Below are 16,190 nucleotides of genomic sequence, written 5' to 3' on the forward strand. Positions count from 1 at the left end.
AAAAAAAAAAAAAAAAAAAAAAAGTGAACAAGGACTCACCTTGCAATCACAGCTTTGAATGGCCAGTGAGTCATGCAACAACATTTACTAGGAGGAGAAAATTGACTTAAAGCAGCCATAACCCTGAGTGAACAGCTAAAATATAAAACCAACAGCAGGAAAAGTCAGTAGGCAGTGGTCACACGGGTCTTATGATGAATGACAAACACTCAGTACAGACAAAGCGGGGCTGTTTTCAAAGGTTAAACACACATGCAGGTAAGACACACATTTGCTATTACAGACTTTCCCTTCATGACTTTGTCTTCTCTTTGGCATATTTGGAGACATTTGTCTTTGTTCTTCAGGTGATGCTCCACATTCTACAGAGCAGTGATTCCAATTATTAATCAATATTTTAAACTTTCCTATGAAGACATGTTAAGAGTTAAGTGACTGAATATCTGAGTGGTGGGTACAACATACATGTTTATAAACATTACTCTTTGCTATGATATACAGGAAAACCACTTGGCGGTCATGAAATCTACATGAAACATTAGACACAGACAATAAGTAGATTAGTACTCCATTTGTTAGGCCAGCTCCTAGACCCAGTGATGATATCATCTCTAGATGACAGTGTACCACATAGCACACACTCTGTGCGTGTGTCACCTGCATCACTGCCTAGATAAAAGACAGGTACCTGACCCATAGTTCTCTTTCTTCTTCACATCTTCCACATCACCCCTCACTCCCACAGAGGCGCCTCTGTTAATAAAGCCTCCCACGTGAAAAAAAAAAAAAAACTATATCACTATTAGTATTTTTTAAATGAACATAAATAGATAAAGACTTTTTGTTTGTTTGTTTTGTTTTTAGTAGAGCTTAAAATCTTGGCTTTTACTGTGGTACAAGCCCAAAATAAGAACAATTTTTAGACATCGGAGTTCATTGTAATAAGGCTGTATTTCACTGTCCCTCATATCACCAAAGGATTTTACTTCCAAAGTTGCTAAGCTAAGAGCTGACAGTTCTGCTGTGCCAAGTTTGAATTGTAGGCATGAATTTTTGGATACAGATTTCTTGCTATGGTCAAAGCTATTTGAGTTGAGTGTCTTCATTCTCAGCCTACAGGGAACAGGTTACATTCATTTAAGAAATGGTGTGTGTATTAGGATGGTCTATTCATAAAGTCATTCACCAACTGTTTCAATGAACAATTGTTCTGCTTGGAGGGTGGCACAGACATTAGATGAGGGTAAGAATTTGGTTCATTGGCTGTGGTGATTTTGTAAAGCATTCATCTCAGAAAAAGAGTAAGCTATAAGTTCCTCTTCTTCAAAATTGACACAATAATTATAAATTCAAGCAAAGCATTCAGTCTCAATTTTTGTTGTTCTCTTATAAGTCACCTCCCAAATTAATTGTCTATATTTCTTTTGGTTGTGTAAATGATTTTGAAATATTTAAGCTGTTCTGAAAACCATAGTATAGTGTAAAAACATTAAATAAATAATTCTACAAATACAGAGGCTGAGATAGGAGAAGGATGATTTCAAGACCATTATGTGGTACACAGCAAGACACTGTCATGTGCAAACAAGCAGAAAGTGTGTATGGATTGTATAATATTGGACCTATTTCTCCAATTACCAAATTAGAGAGACCACTGGATAACAGTCAACAAATTTCTAAATCTTCATATTTTTGAATTTCAATTGGTTAGGATATGTTTGTTGGTAATATTAATTTTCATATTAAGAGATATTAAGGAAAAGTAGTTGTTACTTTCTGTTATTTTTGTTGTTAGAGGTAGAATTAGGTTTGTGCGGGTTTGTTGAAAGATTGTTTTCTTGCTTCTTCTAGGGTGTAGTTTTTGCTCCTTATGTTGGTGTTTTGCATCTATTATCCTTTGTAGGGCTGGATTTGTGTATATTTTGTTTTCTCATGGAATATCTTGTTTTCTCCATCTATGGTAATTGAGAGTTTTGCTGGGTATAATAGCAGGCATTTGTGTTCTCGGAGGGTCTGTATGACATCTGCCCATGATCTTCTAGCTTTCACAGTCTCTGGTGAGAAGTCAGGTGTAATCCTAATAGATCTGCCTTTATATGTTACTTGACCTTTTTTCCTTTTTGCTTATAAAATTTTCTTTGTTTAGTGCATTTGGTGTTTTGATTATTATGTGAAGGGAGAAATTTCTGGTCCAGTCTATTTGGAGTTCTTTAGGCTTCTTGTATGTTCATGGGCATCTCTTTCTTTAGGTTAGGGAAGTTTTCTTCTATAGTTTTGTTGAAAATATTTACTGGCTCTTAAATTTGGGAGTCTTCACCCTCTTCTATACCTATTATCCTTAGCTTTGGTCTTCTCATTGTGTCCTGGATTTCCTGGATGTTTTGGGTTAGGAGCTTTTTCCATTTTGAATTTTCTTTGACTGTTGTGTCAATATTTTCTATGGTATCTTCTGCCCCTGAGATTCTCTCTTCTATCTCTTATATTCTGTTGGTTATGCTTACATCCATGACTCCTGATCTCTTTCCTAGGTTTTCTAACTCCAGGGTTGTCTCCCTTTGTGATTTCTTTATTGTTTCTATTTCCATTTTAGTTACTGGATGGTTTTGTTCCTTTCCTTCACCTGTTTAATTGTGTTTTCCTGTAATTCTTTAATGGATTTTTGTGTTTCTTCTTTAAGGGTTTCAAGCTGCTTGCCTGTGTTCTCCTGTATTTCTTTGAGGGAGTTATTTATGTCTTTCTTAATGTCCTCTATCATCATCATGAGAAGTGATTTTAGATCTGAATCTTGCTTTTTTGGTGTGATTGTGTGTCCACGACTTGCTATGGTGGGAGAATTAGTTTCTGATGATGCCAAGTAACCTTGGTTTCTGTTGCTTATGTCCTTATGCTTGCCTCCTACCATCTGGTTATCTCTGGTGCTACCTGTCCTGGCTATATCTGTGTGCTCAGGTTACCTGCCCGGACAGGCCAGAAAGAACCTGAGCCACAGGACTTGCAGAGTTCCTGTGTGCCTGGTCCTGCTGGTCCCAGTTACTCCTGGTGTTAGGACAGATGTTGTGTCCTCCTCACCTCTGATGCTATGATCCTGGGGGTGTTAGAATGCCTGGGAGTGGATCTTCCTCTGTCTGTTGTAGGACTGGCTCCAATACACACTTTAACTAGTAATGGCCTTCACTACCTGTCAAAAATTGGTAAATGGATTAAAAATGGATGTCCGCTTTCTGTAAGAGATTCATCTTAGCTCTGAAGATAGGCACTTCCGTAAAGAGAAAGGATGAACAAAAGTATCATGAGTAAATGGGGTCAGGCAGCGTGAAGCTGTATTGTCCCTATTATCTGACAAACAGACTTCCACCAAAAACTAGTTGGAAGAGATAAAGATTACATTGTAATTCAGGGAAAAATTGACCAAGAAGACATTGGAATGCTAAACTTTATACCTGACTTCATAAAATGTATACTACTGAAGGAAAGACACACAGTAACTCTAAGTCAGTTAATAACAGGTGATTTCAAGACCCAACTTTTACCAACAGACAGTTTATCGAAATAGAGAAACATCAGAACTGAATGACATTGTACATCAAATAGGTATCTACAGAGTAGTCTATCCGAACACTAAAGACTATATATTCTACTCAGCAGCCTACAGAAACTTCTAAAATATATCATATAGTCCAGGAAACACGTCTTTAAAACTTCTAAAAAGTTAATTCTATGTATCATTTTGAATTGTAATATAATGAAATTTAAATAGCAAAGGACTGTACGTAGACTCATGGAGATTATATGAAAATGAAACCTCAGCATAAGAAAACCTCTTGGACACATTAAATGCAGTTCTACAATGGAAAGTTATACCTCTAGATGCCCACATTAAAATATCAGAACACTCCCAAGCCAGGAGTGGTCGTATATGCCTTTAGTCCAAGCACGTAGGAGACAGAAAGATCTGAGTTTGAGGTCTATATAGCAGGTTTTAGGTCAACCAGGGCTGTGTAAAGAGACCCTGATTCACGCCTCACTCCCTATGCAAGATGGAACTCAAGAATTTAGAAAACCTAGAGGGAAAAATAAAGCCAAATCCAGTGGACAGGAAAAAACACACACACATACACAAAAATCAGAGTAGAAATGAAATAAAATCAAAGAGTACAAGACAAAACAAAACAAAACCAAAAATAAAAAAAATCTAAGAGCTGGTACTTTGAAAAGATAAACAAGGCAGAAGATCTTTAGCCCAATTAGCCAAATAAACAAACCCTACAAACCATATCCCCCATCACATTAACTGACTCAGAAATGAACAGGAAATGTTATAACAGACACCAAGCAAATGGAGACTGTTGTAAGGTGATAAAGATTGACATTCTATTAAGCTACTAAACCTAGAAGGAACAGATTTCTAGATTCATCTGAATTATCAAAGTTAAACCAGGAAGAGATCATTGAAACAGACCCATAACAAATATAGAGGTGATAAAAATCCTCTTGACTAAAAAACAAAGAAACAAAACACCCGGGCCCAGATGGACGCATAGCAGATTTGACCAGACTTTCAAAAAAGAGCAACCAACACTTCAAAGCAGGAATATTCTCAGCTCCTTCTCCAAAGACAGTATCCCTCTAATACTCAAATCAAGAAAAGAATCAACAACAAGAAAAAGACTCACATGATCATCTCAATAGATGCCTCAATAGATGCAAAAATAGCCTTTGACAAAATCTAACATGCCTTCATGATAAAAGTACTAGAGAAAGTAGAACTTGAGAGAACACTCCTCAACTTCATAAAAGCTATTTATCTATGACAAACCCACAGCCAATGTTATCCTAAATGGGGAACAATCTGAAGCAATCCCATTAGAATCAAGAATAAGCCATGGCTGTCCATCCTTCCTACATCCATCCTTTTCAATGAAGTGCCTGGAACACTAACAGGAGCAATAGCTAAAGGGATCTCGATAGGAAAGTCAACCCTACTTACAGGTTATGTATTATAACACAGACATTACAGAAATCCCACCAGAAAACTTCTCAATGAAGTGCCTGGAACACTAACAGGAGCAATAGTTAAATGGATCTAGATAGGAAAGTCAACCCTATTTACAGGTTATGTATTATACACAGACATTACAGAAATCCCACCGGAAAACTTTTCAATGAAGTGCCTGGAACACTAACAGAAGCAATAGTTAAAGGGATACAGATGGAAAAGTCAACCCTAGTTACAGGTTATGCAGTATACACAGAAATTACAGAAATCCCACCAGAAAACTTCTAGCAATGATAAGCATCATTTCAGCAATGAGGCAGGAAACAATCAACTTAAAAAATTACACACCATAGCAAACACACTGGGAAGATGGCCGTGGAGACACTCTCATTCACAATAAATAACAAACCTAATTTAGGTGGTAAAGCTCTAAAGGGATAGTAAAAATGGAAAGATTTGCTATACTCTTTTGTTTGTTTGTTTAAAATTTTTGTTTTTTATTTTCTTTTAGAGGGAGATTACAAGGGCAGAAGGCAGATACAAAGGGACAGGGAGATGAATAGGATTGGGGTGCATGATATGAAACTCACAAAGCATCAATAAAAAGTTTTTTAAAAGAATGCATACAGCTCTAGTAGAGGACCTGCAGTCATGTGCACATTCCATGCCCCCCATAATTTAAAATAATAACAATAAAATATTTTTTAAAAGAAAAACAACTGACAAACAAATGCCAGAGAAGATTTGAGATACTGTTGATGGGATTGCAAATTGATACAGCCACTGTAAATTAGTGTAGAGAATTCCTCATTAGTTGTAAAGCCTGTAGAACTGAACAATAATTGAACTGGGATAAAATCCACAATGGTACAAGAGTGGGATTTTTTATCTTGGAGGAAACCAATAGCTATCTGTGTGGATATAAGGTCAACCCCAAAGGAGAGAACTCATGCCAGGTGCTGCAAAACCAGGTTCATAGCCAGTGAGGGCATGAAGGGCATATCCTTCCTAGAAGAGAGCAGTATGGTTTCTATGCATTCTAAACAGTTACCTGCATATTCAAAGGTAAGTGTAGCTTTCACTTCCCACCAAAGCATCTTTTTCAAATAGGTGGAGACCATTAAAGAGATCTACAACTGGTCACAATGTAGAGAATAAGTCACTGGGTGATGCCCAGCTGCAACTGATACAACTGCAGTGAATATAACCTAATGCTTTTGCAACTGATACAACTGCAGTGAATATAACCTAATGCTTAGAGAAAAAAAATCCTCAAAAGAGAATGCGAAAAGGTTGTGAGAGCTAGAGGCCCAAGATGTTTCCTGTAACTCCTATACATAACATGGGGAATGTACCCATGAACTCTCAACAATATGGTTGTCTGAACAAAACTGTCATTATGACAATACTAGTTAACATGCTAACAGGGGTGGGGAAATTCCCCATGGTCCTATACCCAGAAGAAGAACAATAGGAGGCCAATGACTGCTAAGAATGGGAAGAACCAGTTTCCTGCATCGATGAGTTCTGACATAGGTTGTCCAATTCCAAGTGGTCAGTCAGCCTTGGACACACAAGCAAAGCAAATAGACTCAGTTATATATACACATGTGTGCATCTGTGCAACACATATGTGTACATGTATAACAGTAATAATTGCAGGTCATGTGCTTGGGAGGAAGACATAGGAGAATGTGGGAGGCAGGAGTGAAGTAGATATCCTGCTCATGCATGAAGTTCTCAAAAATTAAATAAATAAAGCACAGGAAATGAAAAGCCCATGGTCTAACTTCCCCAGCAAAGGATGGAATCAAGATTTACCTGGTTGATAGAAATCAGGTGACAGCTCTCTGGCCACAGCTCTTGCTATGTCACACTCCTGACGAGCAGCCAGTGCAGCCTGGTCAGCAGCGTCAGCTTTTGCTCTGGCATGTGCAGTCCTGCATGGGTATAAAAAGGCTGGTCAGCAGGGCAGTCATTGCATTGATTACCTGTGGACAACCAAACCTTGATCTAGGTATAGAAATATTAATTACGACCATGGCTCTTGCGAGTGCAAGAGCAACTTTTAATCATATTACTGAGACCTCAGCAACAGCCACAGCACAGATGAATCACCCTAGTCCAGCTTCCAAGGGAAAAGAAAATCATGAACAAGGTCTCTACCACTGGACACTGTCTGGTTGTCAGAACTCAGTGGACCAACCCTTCTACTGATTTTGCATCCTATTCCCCCAACTCCAAAAAACAACCAACTAGGATTGGTTGAGTAGAGTAGGATTTGACCATATGAATTAGCTGTGTGCTCACAACCAAGTTCCATTGGTAGAACTGAGTAAGAATTTGATTGAGGAAAGGTTGTCAAGTGGCAGAGATGAACAGAACTGATAGCATCAGTGCTGGCTGATTCCTATGTGTAAAAGCCCTGCTGTGGTATTGCAGGCCATCAGCATAAAGCCTCTGTGCATGTGCTGGGAGGAGCCTAGCTAGCACACTGTGCATGTGCTGGGAGGAAGCCTAGTTAGCACACCACAGGCTCTCACTAGTGGGCCCTGGAAGAGATATCTACTTATCTGATTAATTTAAGTTAGAAGTTATTTGTGTGTGTGTGGGGGGCACTAGTAGGAGTGTGAAGAGGTCAGAGAACAACTTGTAGGAACTGGTTCTCATTCTATAGTGTGGCTTCTGAAGACTGAACTCAGACCACCACGGAGTTGCTCTTACATGCTGAGCCATCTCCCTGGCCTTGACTTTGCCTTTTATTTATGAGTTTGAATGAAAGAGAAAGGAGCCAGTGAAGCAGAGCTGGTAAGGATGCAATGGATCTCTTGGTCTTCTATCCCCTCCCTGGTTCATCCTCATACATTAAAAATCTCACCTGTTAGAGGGGAGAAGAAATATTGGGCTTCCTGTGCTGGGATGATAGCCCAGTTAGTAATGTACTTGTTCTGTAAGCATAAAATCTGAGGTTAATCCCCCAAGTACACATTATAAAGGGAAAGAAAAGCCAGGTATAGTGGTACACAATTGTAGCTTAGTGTTGGGGAGGTGGAAACAGCAGATACCTGGGCTTGACCAAATCCCAGTCCAGTAAGAGACTCTGTCTCAAGAATGAGGGGTGCATGTTTCCTTTGCCTGTTTTCTAAAGTGAGAGAAAGGAAAAAAAGCATGGAGTTGGATAGGCAGAGAATTGGGGAGGATCTGAGAAGACATGAGAGAGAAAAAAAACCATGATCAGAATATACAGTATGAAAAGAATTATTTTCAATTTAAAAAATGAAGTGGCCAGTGCCTACCTCAGAGTGCTCAACAGAGAAAACTCTCCTTTTAGTCTCCATGTATACAAGCATACTTTTGTTTGTTTGTTTGTTTTCAAGAGAACATGACTTTATTAAGTTTGGGGGCTGGGAAGATGAGATGGCTTAGTGGTTAACACTGGTTGCTCTCCCATAGCACACTGGTTTAATAGCACCCACATGGCAGCTCACGCTATCAGTTCCAGGGGATCTTCATCTGGATTCAGAAAGCACTGACACATACTAAACATACATGAAAGAATGGAATGTCTATTATAGTAATTGATAAGGATCTGTGAATGGTGCCCACAGGAGTACAAGCACACTTGAACACATATGGTCACCTGCATGCATAGACATGTGCACACATACAACAAGAATTGAGCTTGAGACAGTGAGATAGCTCAACATTTGCCTCTAAGGGTGACAAAGGGCATTTGGACCCCCAAACCCATATAGGACAAGAGAACTATGTCCCAGAAGATGTGATCTGACCTCCTTACATGATGTGTTACACACACATGTAGAACTAAAAAAAAAGGCTTCTTAAGGAGAGACAAAACAGAATGTGGAGGAGGGAGAAGGAGGAAGGGAGAGAGAGAGAGAGAGAGAGAGAGAGAGAGAGAGAGAGAGAGAGAGAGAGAGAGAGAGAGAGAGGAAGAAGAAGAAGGGAGGGAAGGAGGGAGGGAGGGAGGGAGGGAGGGAGGGAGAGAGAGAATGACGGGGAATATTCGGTTGTGTGTGTGTATGTGTGAGTGTGTGTGTGTGTATGTGTGAGTGTGTGTGTGTGTATGTGTGAGTGTGTGTGTGTATGTCTATTTTTCAAGTTCAAGACTTGTTAAGTTGGTGTTTCAATGGCTAGCATGCACACCTACTCTAATGCCTTTGTACAAATTCTATTATATTTTACCAGCACCAGGCAGGACGGCAGATAACTAATAGTAAAAGTTTAAGTTAATTCTGAAAGCAATGTACACACCCATCCCAGACAACACGGGAGGGTGATCCAGGAAATGGTACCATGCCCCAGTTGGTCTTTCAGGAAACACAAATGGCAGCTGGAGATGATCAAGAATCTGATTTCCTAGGCTAAACCACTAGAAAGCGGGGTCTGATCTGAGACCAGTGTACTAGCTAGCAAGAGGCCCCACTCAACTTTATCCACTCATCCCTTTTATCCTGGACTCTCAGGGACTCATCTCACTTCTATCTAGAACCTGGCTGGGCCTATAGATCTATAACTTTGCAAACACTACAGATTTTACCTCCTGTCCTTTGCTGCAAACTCAGGGCATGAACACAGTATTTACTGAGAGCCTAACTTACATAAAAATGAAAGACGATTCCTTAGGAATAGCTAGGCTACCACCTAGAAATAAGTGAACTAAAGAATATATTGTATGAAAAAAGTCTATTTTCAATAAAAAAATTTAGTACACCACAAACTATAAGAATGTTAAAGAGAGCATGGCTGTCAGGGTTGAGTTGGGAAGGGCACAGGTAGCGCAGAGGGCATAGCTAGGGAAGAGAAACAACTCCATGTGATACTGTAGCAGATGTTATACATGTGCTAAAGTTTGTAGGATGTACATAATCAGGACTGGATGCAAATCTGACCAATGAACTTTACTTGATGAAGTACAGGCACTTACATGAATGAAGGATGTTACTGTAGATGCATCAGCATTACTTCATCACTTACAACAAATTTACCCAAGATGTCAGACAAGGAACCTTCATGTGGGCCCAAGGTGGGGAGAAAAGGTGTATAAGAACACTTCAGTCTCAGGTTAACTAAAAACTGCTTTAAAAAGAATAAATTATAATCACAGCAATTACAAGACTGAGTAGGCTATATTTATACATTTAGAAAAGCTGTATGTATGGTTGCATATATTTATCTATATCACTTATACATACATACATGCATGCATGCATACATACATACATACATACATACATACATACATATATACATATAGCAAAGAAAAAGAACCATGTACTTGAGAACAAGGCAGATACATGGTATGGACTACAAGGAGAAAATGGAGGGAGGGAAATTACATAAATATAACTTCAAAAGCAAAAAGTATTAAAATGAATTGATCATCTTCCACGTATCCAGATGGTTATTTTTGTATCACGTGGGGTATTTCTGATTGTTTCTGTCTATGGGGCATTACTAATTTGAGGTGAAAATAAAAGCAAGTGTTTAAGAGAACACATTCTGAAATGCCTGACTGCACTGACCTTGTAAGACACCATCCTTTTTTGATTTGAGGGAGGGGGGATTGAGTCTAATTCTAGGCCCAGGAACCAGTCTACAGTCCCTATTCACGTTCTTTCAGCTTCTCAATTCTTTACCTTTCCAGAATGATTTTCCACTTTATCTGCTATTCTTAGATAGAGCCTAATTATGTCTAGGTACCATAATTAACGAAGTTGTAAGAGTACAGCCATGATCCCTTTTAATGTGATTTCTTAGCACTTCAATAAATCCATAAAACTAAACAACACATTTTGATACAACTGCAACACACTTCTGTCAAGCCAAATACAATGGAAATATTATCTCTATATTGTCTTATAATACATCAAACTGGAGAGCAGACTACAGCTTACCCTTCCTGTCACCACATCTTGGAAGTGTAGAGTCAATGAAGCTACATTCACTACTCTTGTACCTAACTTACTTTTTTACTTGTTCTTCTCTGAAGGTGCAGCCAGACTGAACCTTTCTGTCTAATCCAGGTACAGTGTCTGTCAGTCAGAACTACTTACAGATGAACAAGACCACATCCACATCTGTACCCAGAGGCACTGAGAACTTCTGGTGGTTCCAACCATGAGAAATGGAGTACATTCTAGCTTTCTGGGGTCAAGTTCAGTGGCGTGGTTAGACTTTTTTCCTGGCTTGTGTGTGAACTCATCTATTTAAGTCCCATGGCTAGTTACAAACCTACAAATGGCTGGTCAGACCTGCTGCTGTCCCTGGTCAGAGCACTCAGTCTGAGGAAATCAGATGAAGGCATTAACACTGGTTCCTACCAGAGCTGATTGTATGGAAACACAGACATTTACAGAGATAGACAGACAGACAGACAGACAGACAGACAGACACACACACACACACACAAGATCTTTTTCATTTCTTAAGACCCATGATATATACAAGTCTTTGGCTCTTCACAGTTTCGATATGCGCACACTATTATCATATACTTTCTCCTATGATATAATTACAAAGTAACTGAGAAGTCACACCTATAACTGAGGCGGCAGCCACTGACCTCTTAGAATGTCACTTCTGCAAGTCTACCATGTTTTAACTTTAGGATGGACCATTAAGAACAAGAGTGGTTACCTTTTGTAAGTCTACAATGCTTTAACTCTAGGATGAACTGGTTAAGAAAAGGAGCAAGTTCTGGTGCAGAGATCTGGTGGCTGGCTTGCCTCCTTTCTTGGAGTAGCCAGAACTTCCAGATGGTACGTATTATTCACAGTCAGAGTAATTATAAACTAGTTTTCTTTTTCTTTTTTTTTTTTACTTTTTTTTATTAGATATTTTCTTTATTTACATGTAAATTTCTCCTTTCCCAATTTCCCCTCCAAAAACCAACCAAACAAACAAAAACAACAAGAACAAACCCCTGTTGCCTCCCCCCTCCCCATGCCTGCCACCCCGCCCTCTCCCACTTTCTGGCCCTAGCATTCCCCTACACTGGGGCACAGAACCTTCACAGGGCCAAGGGCCTCTCCTCCTATTGATGATCGAATTTGCAATCCTCTACTATACACATGCTGCCTGAACAATCAGACCCACCATGTGCAGTCCTTGGTTGGTGGTTGAGACTCTGGGAGCTCTGAGGGTGCTAGTTAGTTCATATTGTTGTTCATCCTAAGGGGCTGCAAACCCCTCAGCTCCATAGGTCCTTTCTCTAACTCCTTCATTGGGGACCATGTAGCAACTTGAGTTCTAAAGTCACTTTGATCTGAAGAATATTTCAATATTCTTGAACCTTTAAAAGAATTTAATTATGGGGTGTTCCTTAAATATAACAATGCTTTTACAAAAACTACATTCAAGTGTTGTCCCCTTAGACTCAGTATTCGCTCTTCTGAGGCACACACATGGCACATACCCATGGCAGGCGTTTAACAGAGAGTTAATGAAAATTTGAATCCAGAAGAAAACATGATTTTGCTAAGGTGAAGATACCTTTGATGTTTACCAAGTTGCTACTTCTACATTTTATCCATTTTCTTCCCAACAATAAAGTGCTCTGAAAATACACTGCTTTTAAAAATGTCTTATATAGTAATTCATGGGACTCTTAAAACTTGATGGCAAAGGCCACCATCTGATAGGTTCAGGGTCTGCCCTTGGGATTTTCTATGACATTCAAATGTCTAAAGAATATTATTATTCAGGTAATTTAAAAACAGGAGAAACAGACCAGTGAAAACCAAGTCTTGGTTCAGAACCACACTGGTCTGCCAGATGCTAGACTCAAAAGTGCTTGCCTCCCTTGGGGGCTGCTTTGGAGGGTCAAAGCCAGACCCTCTAGCTCTCCCCAATTAACACCTCAGCAAATCCTAATTCCCTCTGGTTCCCTTGGAAATGCCTGACAATAATAAGAATTACTTCTTGGGCTATGGCATCATGGGTGCTAAAGCACAAAAAAAAAAAAAAAAAAAAAAAAAAAAAAAAAAAAAAAAAGACCCGTTGGCTTTACTTTTGGACTGTGACATTATTCCTTTATGTGAAACCTAGATTTGAGAAAACTAATTATCTCATGCAGACAGTTGCAGGACTTGCAAAGAAGAAATTAGTCTGTGGAGCAAGGAATAGTCTGGGTAGGGACAGAAGGCAACTGGCTCTGCAGACTTAGGTAAATTCATTCTGAGGCACTCGCACTGAGTACGCAAGCCATGCTTCTAGTCTTGATTTGGTGCTCTGATAAAACTGGTCCAGCAAGACTCAGCACATACTTCCTTGGGAGAGTAACTTTCCATACGTTATACACTTGCTAATTGTCACAGACAATGAAGATTTCAATCTAGAATGGACAAGATCCTGCCGCTGCCCCACCCTGGTTCAGAAGACCACGACTGAGTTGCCTTCCACCTCTGAGATCTTGAATGTTAATGTTCTCCTCCATAAAAGGCCTTAAAAACCAACAAATAAAACAGAACAAGACCCACAATGGTAACTTCAGGACTGAGTTCTTAGATTGTTACTTTAAACAAATAATTTAACAGTGAGTCATTAATTTAACATCTTCCTTTTACCTGAAAGTAATAGCAAGTTATTTATATATAACTTGGAACATGAAAGGGCGTGATATTGAGCTATTTAGATATAACATGGACATAAAGGGGCAGGGTACTGTTAATGAAGATTGCTATTTGATACTTTCAGGACTTAAACCTTTGCACAATGTGTTAGAAGAAATGAGGCTTTAGAGTTAACACTTAGGCCAAATCCTTTCAGATCCTCGAATGGTCCTTATCAATGAGGTCACAAGTGAGAGTATATTTTGTATCTGAGAAATGTCTACACAGTATGATACCCCTGGCTTCTGCTCATGAGGGATGGTGGGGGAGCAAGGTCCATCTGAAAACTGTTTACAAACCTTTGACAAAATGTTTTCTACTCTGTTTCCATTGTCAGTTTTATAGCAGCCAGGGGATACAATACTCTTACTGTTTAGTGGCAGGAACAGTTTGGTCTTCCTAGTATCAGACAACCAAAACAACACCATCTATTGTTTCTCTTTTTGTTAAAGCTACTAGGAGACTTGGAGTAAGATAATCCTCAGTCCACATACACAGGTATCTTTTATAATTTATAGTTGCAAGACTCTCTCTAATTCCTCATGCCTGGAATTCTGGTATGTACATGACCAGTCACCATGTACCATAGACACTTTCTGTAAGCTGGCAGGATGTTTGAGTAAAATAGCCAATTCCTCGATTGATTCCTGGTGTCTTACTAAAGTTTCTCAACTTTGCTACTACCCTGGGGACAGATGTAATGATTTGGGGGGACCTTATAGTTTACTTATCAGTCTTCATTTATAAGATTCCTTTTGCTCTATCTAGAACACTTTAAACCTTAGAAAAATAAATTCTCATTACTAAATCCTTTAAACTTTATTCCCTAATATTTGCTTAACGAGCTGAAAGGCTATATACATTTGTTTTGGTTTATTTGTTTGATTCTGTGAACATGTGTGTGTACATGTAATATTATCCTTGTAGAGGCAGAGAACTCTGTGAAATTTCTTCTCTTTTGTCATATTTGTACCGGGATGAAACTCAGGCTGTAGGGCTCTGCAGCAGGCATCTTTACCTACTGAGCCATCTCAGCAGCACCATGAAAGACTTTGTTTTTCATAGTCAGGCCAAAGAGCCTCTCTAACTCTTCTCTGGACTATCTTTTACTTTGTTTTTGTTGCTAGAGACTGAACCTAGGGCCTTGCATATGCCAGGCAAATGCCTTCCTACTAAGCTATTTATCGTTTTGTACGGTGTCTTGCTTATAGAGTCTAAGATGGCCTTCAGCTCACAAGCAAGGCTGGGTAATAGCCATATTTGCCATGCTTGGTTTGCTTAAAATTTGTTTTGTGGTGTTTACCTTAAGATTTATCTCTAGAAACCCAATAGAAGAAATTAGGATGTTTTATTCTTAAAATTGTTTGTGGATAAAAGTCCTTTTAATGAGGGCTTCCCAAGTTCAAAAACATGGTTGTTAAGATGTTAAAGGTGTTAAGACACACCTTTAAACTATAACTACTCATAATCGATTATATGAAGGAAAGTATAGCAAATCAAAAACTGATGCTATTATAGAGACTATGTAGGCATTCCTGCAACTCAACAAAAGAAAAGTACAAATTGCCGGCAAACACATGTAAAGATGCTTATAACAATTAAACATGGGGAAAATGTCAATCAAAAGCAAAATAAGATACCCTATCTCAAATTCATTCAGCATGTGTTTATGATACACCAGTTCTACATGCTAGGTCTCAACAATTTTTTTTTTTGTTGTTGTTGTTCTTAGAGTCATAATCAGCACATCCTTCTAATAGGACATATGGACCCGTGACATAACATCTGTCCCAACACAGTTAGTAACTGGTACCAGCGGGACCAAGCACACAGGAACTCTGCCAGCCCAGTGGCTCAGGTTTCTTCCAGACTGGCTGAGCTGGTACCCTGAGCAGACCTTGGGCACAAGCTCCAAAGCCAGTCCCACAACACCCAGAGGAAGCTCCACTTCCAGGCACTCTAACACGCCCAGCATTAGAGGTGAGGAGGACACAACATCTGTCCGAATACCAGGAGTAACTGGGACCAGCAGGACCAGGCACACAGGAACACCGCCAGCCCAGTGGCTCAGGTTCCTTCCTGTCCCACAACACCCAGAGGAAGCTCCACTCCCAGGCGCTCTAACCTGCCCAGGATCAGAAGTGAGGAGAACACAACATCTGTCCCAACACCTGGACTAACTGGGACCAGGAAGACCCAGGCACATAGGAATTCTGCCAGTCCAGTGGCACAGGTTGTCTTTGTGGGCCGGCCGGTGCCCTGAGCAGACCTTGGATGAAAACTCTGCAGTCATTCCCAAAACACCCAGAGGAAGCTCCAATCCCAGGTGTTCTAACAAGCTCAGGATCACAAGATCCCAGAAGCACAGGATCACAGAGACAAGTTTGACTCTGAGAAGTTCTGACACAATCAGGATTACAGGAAGAAAAGGCTCCAGTCAGATTTAGCAAGGACAGGTAGCAGTAGAGATAACCAGATGATGCGGGGCAAATGTTAAGAATATAAGCAACACAAACCAAGGTTACTTGGCATCATCAGAACCCAATACTCCCACCATTGCA

General features: G+C 39.6%; 1 protein-coding gene across 1 annotated transcript in view; it reads right to left on the bottom strand.

Annotated features, from left to right (window-relative positions):
- The window catches only part of Jph1 (junctophilin 1), a 98,040-nt gene that overhangs the window by 19,299 nt on the left and 62,551 nt on the right, over positions 1-16,190 (bottom strand). Inside the window, exon 3 of the mRNA XM_031366956.1 lies at positions 6,818-6,936. Coding sequence (XP_031222816.1) covers positions 6,818-6,936 — 119 coding nt within the window. The remainder of the gene's footprint in view (positions 1-6,817; positions 6,937-16,190) is intronic.

This window comes from Mastomys coucha, unplaced genomic scaffold, assembly GCF_008632895.1.
Source record: "Mastomys coucha isolate ucsf_1 unplaced genomic scaffold, UCSF_Mcou_1 pScaffold14, whole genome shotgun sequence".
Lineage (NCBI taxonomy): Eukaryota > Metazoa > Chordata > Mammalia > Rodentia > Muridae > Mastomys > Mastomys coucha.